The sequence below is a fragment of the Strix aluco genome, chromosome 2, assembly GCF_031877795.1.
Source record: "Strix aluco isolate bStrAlu1 chromosome 2, bStrAlu1.hap1, whole genome shotgun sequence".
Taxonomy (NCBI): Eukaryota; Metazoa; Chordata; class Aves; order Strigiformes; family Strigidae; genus Strix; species Strix aluco.
Window position 1 is genome coordinate 1,687,253 of NC_133932.1, and position 11,180 is coordinate 1,698,432.

An 11,180-nucleotide genomic window follows, 5' to 3' on the forward strand; every position below is an offset into this window, starting at 1 on the left:
GGGCGAGCGCTGGGGCGGGGCCCGGCCCGGTTCCCCGCCGTCACGCGGCCGGGAGGGGCGGGGCCGGGTGCGCGCGCGGGAGGGCCCCGCCCCAGCAGGTGAGGGCGGGAACCGGGCAGCGCCCCCGGCTGCGGCGGGGCGGGGCGGGGCGCCTGGGGATGGGCGCCGGGGGCGTGCAGCGGGGGTGAGGGGGAGCTCGTGTGCGCCCGGCCGCGGCGCCCGAGCACCGGCCGCTGCCGCCTCGCAGCCCGGCTCCCCCCGCGCGGCCGCGGCCCCGCTCCCGGCTGCAGGCAGCGACGTGGCAGACGGCGGCCGGCGGAGCTCGGCGAGCCGGGCGTCAGGGCGGGGGAGCGCTCCCGCCAGCGCTGCGAGGTGGGTGTTCGCCCCGGGACTCCGCGGGGCCCGGTTTGAGGCCGCTCTCCCTGCCGCCCCGGGGTGCCGCCGGCCCCGCTGTGGTGGGGGGGGGTGCGAAGCGCGAACCGCGGCGGCCGCGAAGGGATGGCGCGGCCGTTAACGGGCGTCCTGCCCGCCGCCGGCCCCAGGGGCCTTCCCCCTTCCCACCCCGGCACAGGGGCCGGCTGTCTGCTGGCCCGTTTTTCAGACCTGTGGGCCCGTTAACGGGTCGGCCGAGTAACGGCGGAGACCGCGGGTGCGGCCCAGGCTCTGCCCCCAGCAACCCGTGTGCCGGCCCCGGCCTCCTGGGCACAAGCGCCAGGTCATCTCTTGAGGTGATACTCTCTCACCACAGCTGCAGAACTTTTCCTTGCTGGGATTAGGGACAAGAACACTTTAAAAAATATTAAAGAGAAATAAACATGTCATTTGTTTAATCGTTTTAGCTAATCAGTGTTCCACAGATGCACCGTTCTGACAGCTGGCCTCTCTGTGCCACCTTCTGAGTCGCTGTGCATACGTTGTTCGTCCCACTTTGCTGCTCCTCATAGCATATCCTTCTCTCTTAATTTTATATATTTTTTAAAATAAAAAAGAAAAATCTAATGCTTACATCACAAGCCATGATCTCATTCCACAGTTGTTATATAAAATAACACAAACCAGTAAAATACCAACATTTCACCTTGTTTAACCAGTTTCTGGAAGTACTATTTATAGTGTATTTTCATTTTGTCATCCAAAGGGCATTGACAGCAAGACAGCAGAATGAAGAGCAAGTGCTGTAGCCGGTTTGTGTTTTGCTCCAAGACAACCATCTATACCTTTCTGCTTGGAGGAGTGTTTATTGCCTTGGGCTCAAGTCGAATCCTCCTGATGAAGTATTCTGCCAATGAAGGTGCTGTTGGGCAACAAACATAATGTACCTTAAATAAGGAGGAGTTGATGTTTAGGGTAAAATGCACACTCAAAAGCCTAGTTCTCCACCTGCAGAGTTCTTGGCATAAACATTCTACTATATAAATAGTGACATGTATTTCTGTACTGGAAATCTGTATCATCACTGGTCTAACAGAGAGTGATAACTTGGGTTGCAAGGTGTATGATCCATGTGGAGATTCGCCCTTAAAAGATGAAACAGTGAATTATTTTAGAGCGGATTTTCAAAGACTAAATTATTATGTAAGCACTATCCATGGTACATGTCTTGACTGAAATATTTGTCTTGCAACAGGCTTAGGAGAAAAGTGGTGTCATAGTGGGTGTGCTATAAGTGGCTAGTATTACTGCTTCTCCTTTCACCAAGTATCAGCAAAATATGCTATCAAAGAAAAGATACAGTCCTAGAAGAAGTTTATGCTGTCCTGGAAGCCATTTTTTGTGAGGGGGGAAAAAAAAAAAGCATATTGGTGTTTGGGGAAAACATTCCCATTTTTAATTTTTTTTAAAACAGTGATGTTCTTGAGTTCTTCCAAAAACTTCTGCTCTAACTGGGACCAAATGAGGAAAGATTTCAGCCCAGGAAGGAGGCTGTTCAGGAAGTTGTATATCATAAAAATTTGAATATTTATAATGAAAGTGCTGACATAGCCTTTTGCATTTATGGAAAATGGTTAAAATTCTGACTGGAGGGGTTAAAATAGTTTCTTGCTCTAATGATGAATGCAGGAGACAAAATCTGATTGTGTGCTCTCTATGATTTGCTGAATCCCACAGATAACAAATACGATTACCTGCCTACAACAGTGAACATATGTTCTGAAGTAGTAAAACTAGTGCTGTGTGTGGTATTGGCACTATGGGTTAAGAAAAAAGGTAAGTATTTATGTTTAAAGTAACTAAAATGTGTTGACTTTCTAAGATTTACTGTACTTCAAATCCCTTTTTTTGTTCTTTTTTTTTTTTTTTTCTTTAAATGATGGATTCACATGTAGTAGATTGGAGTAGGTCCTGCTAGTAAGGTTCACTGGATTTGTGTCTTCATGCAGAATTATTACTAAAGTTTACTTTAACTCTTATTTTGTGCTATAAATTCAGGTGTTCTTGAGTTGTGTGTACAGTAGCTGAAATGGGGACAGGTAAGTTGAATTAGAAAGCATAATGAAGACAGAGTCTAACATTTTCAGAATTTAACACAGTATCATGCTAGGGTAATAGGAGTCACCTCACTGTGAAGTCATGACTGAACAGAAGCTTATAAATTGCACTAACTCAGGGGCTGGCCTTTATGTTTGGTTGTTCTGACCACTGTTATTTAAAAGCACCACCACCTTCCACTGCAGAGGTTTTGTGTGTGTGCATTGGTATTGGAGTCAGAAGCAACATAGCAATGTTATAATTCAAGGCAGCTTGAAAAAGCTGTCAGAAAAAGCAGTGCCAGGCTTCCCTAGCTACTGTTTTTCCATTGCAGGCTATTTTTCTTTTATCTTTCTTGGCTTTTCTCTCCTGATGTTAAAAGGATGAGAGGTTAACTTCATAGCATTTCAAAATAGTAGAGAACAGAGGTTTAAATTGGAAGAGGGTGACAGTCACGGCTCTGGCAAGCTGCTGAAATTTTTACCTCCACCACTTAGTACAGACATACCTAAGACAGTAAGTCTGTTCAGTCAGTTTTTGCCATCATTGGCTACTGCTGATTACACTTTTTCTGGTTGTCTGTCTTTTTTTTTTTTTTCCTTCCAGAAATCTGATTTTTGCTGAACTCCGTGGTGGTTCAGAAGAGGATTAGATAGCACTGTGTAATCTTGAATTTGTGCTAACAAAGTACTTCTGTCACCAACTCTAGAGTAGTTTAAGGTTATCACAGTCTTCCTCCTAAAGTGTGTGTCCTGAATACCTAAGTAAATGTCATTCTTTGTGCCTTGTCCTTTCTTCCTTCTTCCTGTATGTTCTCTTTTCACCCAGATCATGTGCTGTCTGCTACAGATACTGACTTGTGGTTTATTTTGCATTTCTGACATCACTGGCTGCCCTTTGGGTGCTACATGAACAGATCCACTGCCTGTGTCATTGTTTCGGTTCTAGATTTGATTGATAATCATCAGAGAATTGTACCCAGTAATGACATCGCTGTTGCGTGGGGACTTTGGGGTGCTTTTCGGCCCTCAAAGAATGATTGATAGCTGAATTTTTGCTCCCAGTGGACAAATACTCTGATGGGGGCAACAGGTTCCTTGATGTTTTCTCTGCTGAAGCAAGGAGGCGAATGCCTGTAGACATGGGATTGCTGCTCCAGCTGTGTGTTCTGCCCTGGATCTGTCCTCTACGTTGCCAGAGGGCTGTGGTACGTTAGTTCTTTCAGTCCAACAGTGTTCCTGAAAACAGAACAGTGGTACCTATTCTGTTGTAAGGGAATGGGCTTTTGATAATAAGAAAGATGTCTTACTGATTTCTTTTCCTTTCAGAGGGTTGTTTGGATCATCCCTTTGGATGTCTTTCCTGGAGGAATTTTTGTAATTCCATGAAATGGTCAATTCCTGCCTTTCTTTACTTTCTGGATAACTTGATTGTCTTCTACGTACTGTCCTACCTACAGCCAGTAAGTATACGTATACGGAATAAAGTGTCTTCCAATGTCTTAGTGGTAGGTAACATTGCCCTTAGACTATCTGCAGTTGTAACACTGGCAAGGCAAGATTTGCAGGTAAAAGAATGATCTTTTACCTGACCAGCCAGACCTTCCTGTTCTCTTGCCCACTGGTCAGTGTCGTACAGCTCTCAGTAGAGTCTCTGTGCATTTTCTCCATCTGAAGTGATTTAGAAACAGGCTGAATTGCTTAAGTACTAGCCAGGTTTTCAGTGCTTTCCCTCTGGTTTCTTCAACTCTGTATTTCTCTTTCAGTGCATTTGCTCATCTTCTAGTGTTTGAGCTGTGCTTTTTGTGTGGCTTCTACCACTTTATGTATGTGACTTCACATGATGACTTGTTTTCTTTCCTCACTGACTCCAAAGAAAAGTGAGTAAATGTAATCCCACAAAGGCAGTAAGTGTAACAGGAACTAAGGAGGGGAGGAAGAAAACTGTTTGACTCTTAATTTTTGCATTTTTTTAATCAGTTATGCTTAAGCATAAAATTTAATTGGTACTTTCTTGTAGCTACATTCATCCTTCTGGATGAATCTACATGCTCAGGAAATAGTACAGTTCTTGTGCTTTCTTTTATTTTCATTTTTATTTTTGGTTCAGAACCTCTGAAGTTAGATGGAAACAGATGGTTAGTAATTGCTATAAAATACTGTGGTTGCCTCCATTTGACATTAAAAATAAGTATAAATGTCTCTGTTCCTTCTCTTTCAGAATTTCTCTTTAAAATATTGTCCTTTTAGGTGTATGTTTCTGTCAGGGACAGACCAGAGTCTAGAATAGGACCTGGCTGAAAAAATCTAATTAAAATCAAGGGTCAGATATCTTAAAATAACATACATGGGTGCTTGGTTCTGTGGTTTGTTGTGTGTGTGGTTTTTGATGGTGGGGTTTTTTTTGTTTAGGAAGGAAATTCAGCTATGTTGTTTATAATAGCAAAGCCTGATGTTTAGAAGGTTACATAAACACTTGCTTTCTTAAGCAATGTGATTTGGCTCGGTTAAGGTCATCTTTTGTAATATGCAGAGCTTTTATATTTTACACACACCCCCACCACGCACACCTTGTGTTTCTCCCCTCAGAACATATGCTCTAAGATTCTTCTTTTTTAGAACTCTTAGTGTCTTATACCTTCTAACTGGATATATTTTATGGGGGTTAGCTAAAATTTTAACATTATCATGGTAAACAAGTATTAAAAGAGATAACTAAATACCTGTGAGATAGAATACCTTGACAGTTTGCAAGGCTGCGGTAAGTGAAAAGGTGGAGGCAAGATGCTTGAAAGAGGGAGGCCATACCTGACTGAACTTGGTTTCATGTGACTTTAGGTTTGGGACTAAGTAGCACCTGGGTGAGCAGTTACTTGAAGTACAGAGTTGCTTTGGTGAGATTTTTTTGCTTGAAGCTTCAGCTATAACTATACTCTTTAGTGGCTAACATTTCCTAGTGATAAGACTTATTTTTTAGAAACTTTGTTTGTGACATGTTAGTGGCATGGTGATCTTTGGTAAATTTTTTTCTTACTCCTCCTCATCTAGGACAGAGGTCCCCTGAGGTCTCAGAGAACAAAGCAACTCAAAATTAATTCCTTGTAACTATCCTGCTGTAGATTTTGATCATATTACGTTACCAGAGATGTTGGGTGGGAGGCTTTGACTGTAAAGCAAAGCCAAGAGTATACGTGGAACATTTGTACATTTTGCATCAAGCCTCTTTTTTTCCAGAGTGATTTCTGCCAGATTCATTTGTTATTCAATATTTTTCTCCTTCCACAGAGTTCAACTAACACGAATATTTATTGAGTTGTAATCTTGCAAAGTGGAAAATGAAGCTGTGGTTTCTTAGGCAGATGTCTCATGTGTCAGCCTTCAGCTTACTTGAGACCCTATGTTGTGCTGTTAGGTGAGATTAATTATTCAGCAGATAGTATGTTGGAATAGAGTGGAACTAAGGTAATCGGAAAAGGGCCTGTGCTTTTTCTCTGGTAAATGAAAAAGGCTCTGTTACCGCAGAATTGGGAGTGTGGAAATGCAGATGAGAAAGTTCAAGATAAAGTCTGTGTTTTGCACTTCTGAATCTGTGTATGTTTTTGCGTAAAATTGTCTAAAAATGTGATCTCACTCTAAGGCTGAATTGGAGGAAAGAGTTCAGATGCCTAGATTTTTGTATGTGTACTGACTACACAGGGCAGACCTGAATAACACACAATTTGAGAAATCCCCCCACCCCCAAAAAAGAACCTTTTTTCCCCACTGGTGCTGGTAGATTCTGATCTTTAATGGTAACTGCAGTGCCTAAAAGAGCTTCCTCTTGGTCCAGTGTTCCAGTAGAGAGTCTCCAACACAGAGACCTAAAAGACAATCCTTGCCACAAGGAGTTTGCAGCGTGGGATCATTAAGGCACTGTCATTATTATACAGCTATTCCCAAATTAGACAGGAGCTTTAGAGCTGTCTTCAGCTGTACTTTGAAATAGGTGATTTTTTTTTTTTTTTAGTACAGTTGTAGTCTTGAAAATTCAAGCCGAGCACCTCCTTGCCTTTGATAAATGATGCAGCAAATGCACTTGCCATACAGGAAGTTGATTTTCTGCAAATGCCTTGTCCAAGTCTGGGATTTCGTGAACGCTGCAAGCTGCCACTGCAGCCAGAAGCAGCCTGACCTTGCCCATATCTTTTCTTATTTTAATTTTGGAGCAACTTTCCCCTTCGTGCTGACCCAGATGTTTTTGCAGCTGACTGGTCAACCTGCCTGAGGAACTGACCTGACAGAAGTCCAAACCATTTTCTTTTTTGTGAAGTAAGTTTTCCGCTGGATTGGTTTCCTCACGTCTCTGTTTCAGTACAGCTTTCCCCACTACAGTGGAACTTAGACTCTGTGGTTTGCTTGAGGTTTTGAAATGGGACTTGAATGTCATTTTAGGGACATGTTATTCTACCACTTGGGTAAGGAAAAAAGTTCAGTACCAGGATGATGCTTTTCACTCTGGAACCTTGCAGAAAGGTGAACACTTGAAGTTGGTGGGCTTTTGATGTTCATACGATGACTGGAGTATAACTTTGTTCCCCTCCTTCTCCTTCTAGGCAATGGCTGTACTCTTCTCAAATTTTGTCATTATAACAACAGCTCTTCTCTTCAGGATAGTGCTAAAGTAAGTAGAGTTTACTAAAGTAAATGAAATATTTTATCTTATCGATGAAGAAGCTAAGCTACATTCTTTCTCTTTGTCTGATGGGAACAGTAATTCTCTTGTGGTTTCTATACCAACTTGGAGAGGTGGCTTTGTTTTCTACATCTGAAGATGTAGAAAATAATAGTTTATTAGGAGTCCCTACATACCTCTGCACATTTGGTTATCTGTAATAGAAAACAACTGAAATCATGATTATATAGTTATTGGATGGTCAGAATTAAGGTTTGGGTACTTTAATTTGTGCATTAAATCTCATATTTCGTGATTAGCAGTACTTCTTTCCAGTCTGTTGTAATTCTTAATTGAATATAAATGTAATCTAACAAGAGGCAATGAGATATGTAAGAGTGAAAGGTAGAGGTGTCTTTGGTAATATTGTGCCAGCCCTGATGTGTTTCTGGTCAACTGTGTAGTATGTTTTAAAAAGTAATTATATGTCCCTTCTTCATTATTCATGGGACAAAAACCAGACTGTCCTATATATTCCCCAAGATAAACAGGCTTTTATAGATTTATATGATTTACCATCATAAAATACTAGAAAAGGGTACAAAATCATGGGGGAAAAATGAAATGTAGTGGAAGTTTACCAAAGAAAGAGGGTAATTATTTGAATGTCTGTGATTTCTTTTTATCCATCAGACCTGTGTTCCCACAGAGACAACAGTTGCTTTTAAGTTGTCAGGCAGTCATGATCTTGAAGGACTTTCCTTAACTTATCTCTATAGAATACTCCATTTTGTATTTCTGTGATTGCCAGGCTGGGCCCCCCTTGCTGTAGAAAAGCGTGCTGCGTTTTGGCATTTTACTGTCAATTCTGAAATGCCAAGATTTTCCTTGCATCTGTCTCTGTCTCCTCCTCTGTGGCATGATGTCTTTTATGTGTTCGATAGAACTTGTTCTCCTGTCATTTAATTTGTGCCACTGTGTTTCTAAAGTTGGTGGCTTTTTTTGTCTACTCCTAGGCGAAAACTCTCTTGGGTTCAATGGGCGTCTCTAGTGATTTTATTCCTGTCCATCGTTGCCCTGACTCTGGGAACTGGAGGCCATCAGCAAAGCTTGGCTGTACATGGATTCCATCACAATATGTTTTTCAGTCCATCTAACCACTGCCTTCTCTATGCCGGGCCTGAGGAAGCATGCCTGGAAAAGGGCAACTGCATGGCACCAAGTTTCCTTCCCAGCTTCCAGTGGAATGTCACCAGTACCATGGCAGGAGCATTGAAACCTCTCCGCCTCAGCCTGGGCCATCTGCTTATTCTAGTGCAGTGTTTCATTTCTGCCCTGGCTAACATCTACAATGAAAAGATCTTGAAAGATGGAGATCAGCTCGCTGAAAGCATCTTCATGCAGAACAGCAAGCTCTATGCCTTTGGGGTGCTGTTCAATGGGCTTATGCTGGGGCTGCGGGCTAAGGACCGGCGACAGATAGGGAATTGTGGATTCTTTTATGGGCACAACATCTTCTCGGTGGCTCTCATATTTGTCACAGCTTTCCTGGGGCTGTCTGTAGCCTTCATCTTGAAGTTCCGAGACAATATGTTCCATGTTATGACTGCTCAGATCACCACTGTCATCATCACCACCGTCTCGTTCGTCATCTTTGACTTCAGGCCTTCTCTAGAGTTCTTTTTGGAAGCTCCTGTAGTGCTTCTCTCCATATTCATCTATAATGCCAGTAAACCAAGAGGCCTGGAATATGCCACTCTGCGGGAAAGGGGCAAACTCGTCAAAGGAGATGCATGGGAGAGGTCAAGTGGGGTAAGGCTTTTCAGTACTTGTCTCCTCTGGTTTCTCTTTTGTTTCACCTCCATTTATGCTATGGGATTTTTGGAAGATTCATTTTGCACGTGACCAGACTCATCCCTTAACTCAGACACCAAAACTCCTTAGTGCTTCTTAAAATCTTTTAAAGTGATGGGGTATTGCTTTGCATATTCGACTTTTGGAGTTCACGAAGCCTAGGTCAGCATTGCTTTCCGCTGTGACTATAGAGAGTCCTGTGAGCACCTTCAGCTTTGTACAAATCCTTTCTTGAAACCTTTATAACAAAAGTATTTTACTGGCCCTGAGCATCCAGAAATTGGAATTGATGCCTGGGAAATAATTGTACTTAAGTAGAACTGATAATTCTATGTAGTTGAGCCCACATCATGAAGAAGTTAATGTATTTGCTGTTAAGATTCTTTCCGTCTTAACAGTCAAAGATACCCAAACGCAAAAAGATAATGTTTAAATACAGAGTTGCAACATGTTTTTTTTCTTAGGAAACATTTCCTCCAGGCCCGTTACTGTTTTTTGTCCTAATTTGAATAGTGATCTAGTTAACTAGAACGTGGCAGGGAGGGCTTGCTCTTAGATGTGTCATTCAGTTTAGCTGAGCAGTCAGTCTAAGGTGGAAGGGTTGTGGATCTAGTTTGCCTGTACAGATGTGTTCTGTAATACACATTGCATGCAGCAGAGAGTGCTGTCTCCATTTAATTCTAAGAAACATTAAACTTGGAAGAGGTATTTTCCAGAAATTCCACATGGTGCCTTTTTAGGTTGTTGCTTAACAAGCAGTAAATAACACAAAGTCGTATCTTTTTGGTATACCAGGCGTTACCTATTTTAACACTTACAACTGAGCAGCCCTGGTAAAAACAAACAGCACTATGTGAGCAGGCTTCCTGATGAAGGAATGGGCTATAAGATGTTTTAGGGAGTGAGTAACTAAAAAGTGTTAAAGTTACAGGGGATGATTTTATGAGTATATATATCCTAGAGCAAGGTTATAACACACTGGTAAGAGATTTAAATTTCAGGGGTTTGATTTTATATAAGTGATGCCTTCAAAATAAACTTTACTCTTTTTCTTTTCTTTTTTTTTTTTTTTTTTTTGTATTAATAACAAGATAACTTTTGCTTATGTTGTTCTCTTTTGCTTCTGGTTCCTGCCTGTAGGATGGAGAAGAATTTGAGAGATTGAACAAACCAAGCAGTGACATCGATACAGATGAAGATTCTCTCTAAGATGAGGCTGGCTCAGAGGAGTGCTGTTACTCACAGTGAGAGAATGTTAATGTTTTATTAACATACAGAAGGATCATTTTTCCCCACTTGCAGAGCAATTGAGACTATTTTGGGGCTGGATGTCAGAGGTGGATGAGGAAAACATTCAAGCCATATATACAGAGAGTTGTATTCCCTCTTCCTGTTCATGTAAATCTGCTGAAAGAAACAAAATTTGTAACTGATGCAAGCAAGAAGAGGCTTGGACCCTGGACTCAGTGGTCTGGGTGACATGTGGTACATTGTGGAAGGCAGTCCTGGACTCTTAACCATATGTCTTTTGATGGCTTTGATTGACTGTCCTGAGTCACTGCAACTTCCTGTATGAATTCCTTGGTTAGCAAAGCAGAGACAAAACTGTTCTCCACCTTGCAGATGTGATGTGAATGTGTTGATTAATGTTTTTGCTGCATCTTCCAATGTACAAGTGCTCCAGTAAGTTTTCTTTTCAGGACTTAAGATGTTGCTAATAACCTCATAAATAATGAGGCATATTGTTGGTTTTATTGTATTTTGGCAATTCAGATTGACATATCCCTAGCTCAGTAAGAGTCCCTCTGAATCAATCTCATCAGACCTTCACTTGAGAATGTATAATAAATAATTTGGGTTAAGGGTATGTTGATCTGTCAAACAGGCAGATCTCTAGAGTACGATTTGTTTGAATGGTCTTAATTTTGTCTTCATTCCTGTTTTTACTCAGTGTAACTCTGTACTGACTCCTGTGGAGTCCTTTCTTTGTGATTTTCTCTGATGTGACTGAGAGCAGAATAGATTTCACTGATTTCAGCCACTAGTTCTCCTCACATTTTCAGTGTGAGATTGTTGTGTGCCTGTCTCCCAGTGTCTGGGGAAATGGAAATCTGGAATGCCTTTGTAGCAGAGTGTGAATTTTACATGCAATTTATGTGGCCTAATTTGGAAAGAGCTTGAATAAAACAAAAGTGTGTTATACAGTA

At 41.9% G+C, this 11,180-nt stretch overlaps 1 protein-coding gene across 6 annotated transcripts; it reads left to right on the forward strand.

Annotated features, from left to right (window-relative positions):
• Positions 1-9: 9 nt before the first annotated feature.
• On the forward strand, positions 10-11,180 carry SLC35A5 (solute carrier family 35 member A5). 6 transcript variants are annotated; one of them, XM_074807906.1, is made up of 7 exons: positions 10-98; positions 1,139-1,291; positions 2,110-2,208; positions 3,798-3,931; positions 7,061-7,128; positions 8,136-8,931; positions 10,114-11,180. In XM_074807906.1, the coding sequence occupies exons 2-7, from the start codon at positions 1,162-1,164 to the stop codon at positions 10,180-10,182; spliced, it is 1,296 nt and encodes a 431-aa protein (XP_074664007.1). In that variant the 5' UTR covers positions 10-98; positions 1,139-1,161; the 3' UTR covers positions 10,183-11,180. The 6 variants fall into 6 exon arrangements, with proteins under 6 accessions (XP_074664007.1, XP_074663991.1, XP_074663999.1 ...); XM_074807890.1 differs by lacking the exon at positions 10-98 and adding an exon at positions 201-372; XM_074807898.1 differs by lacking the exon at positions 10-98 and having other exon boundaries at positions 480-1,291.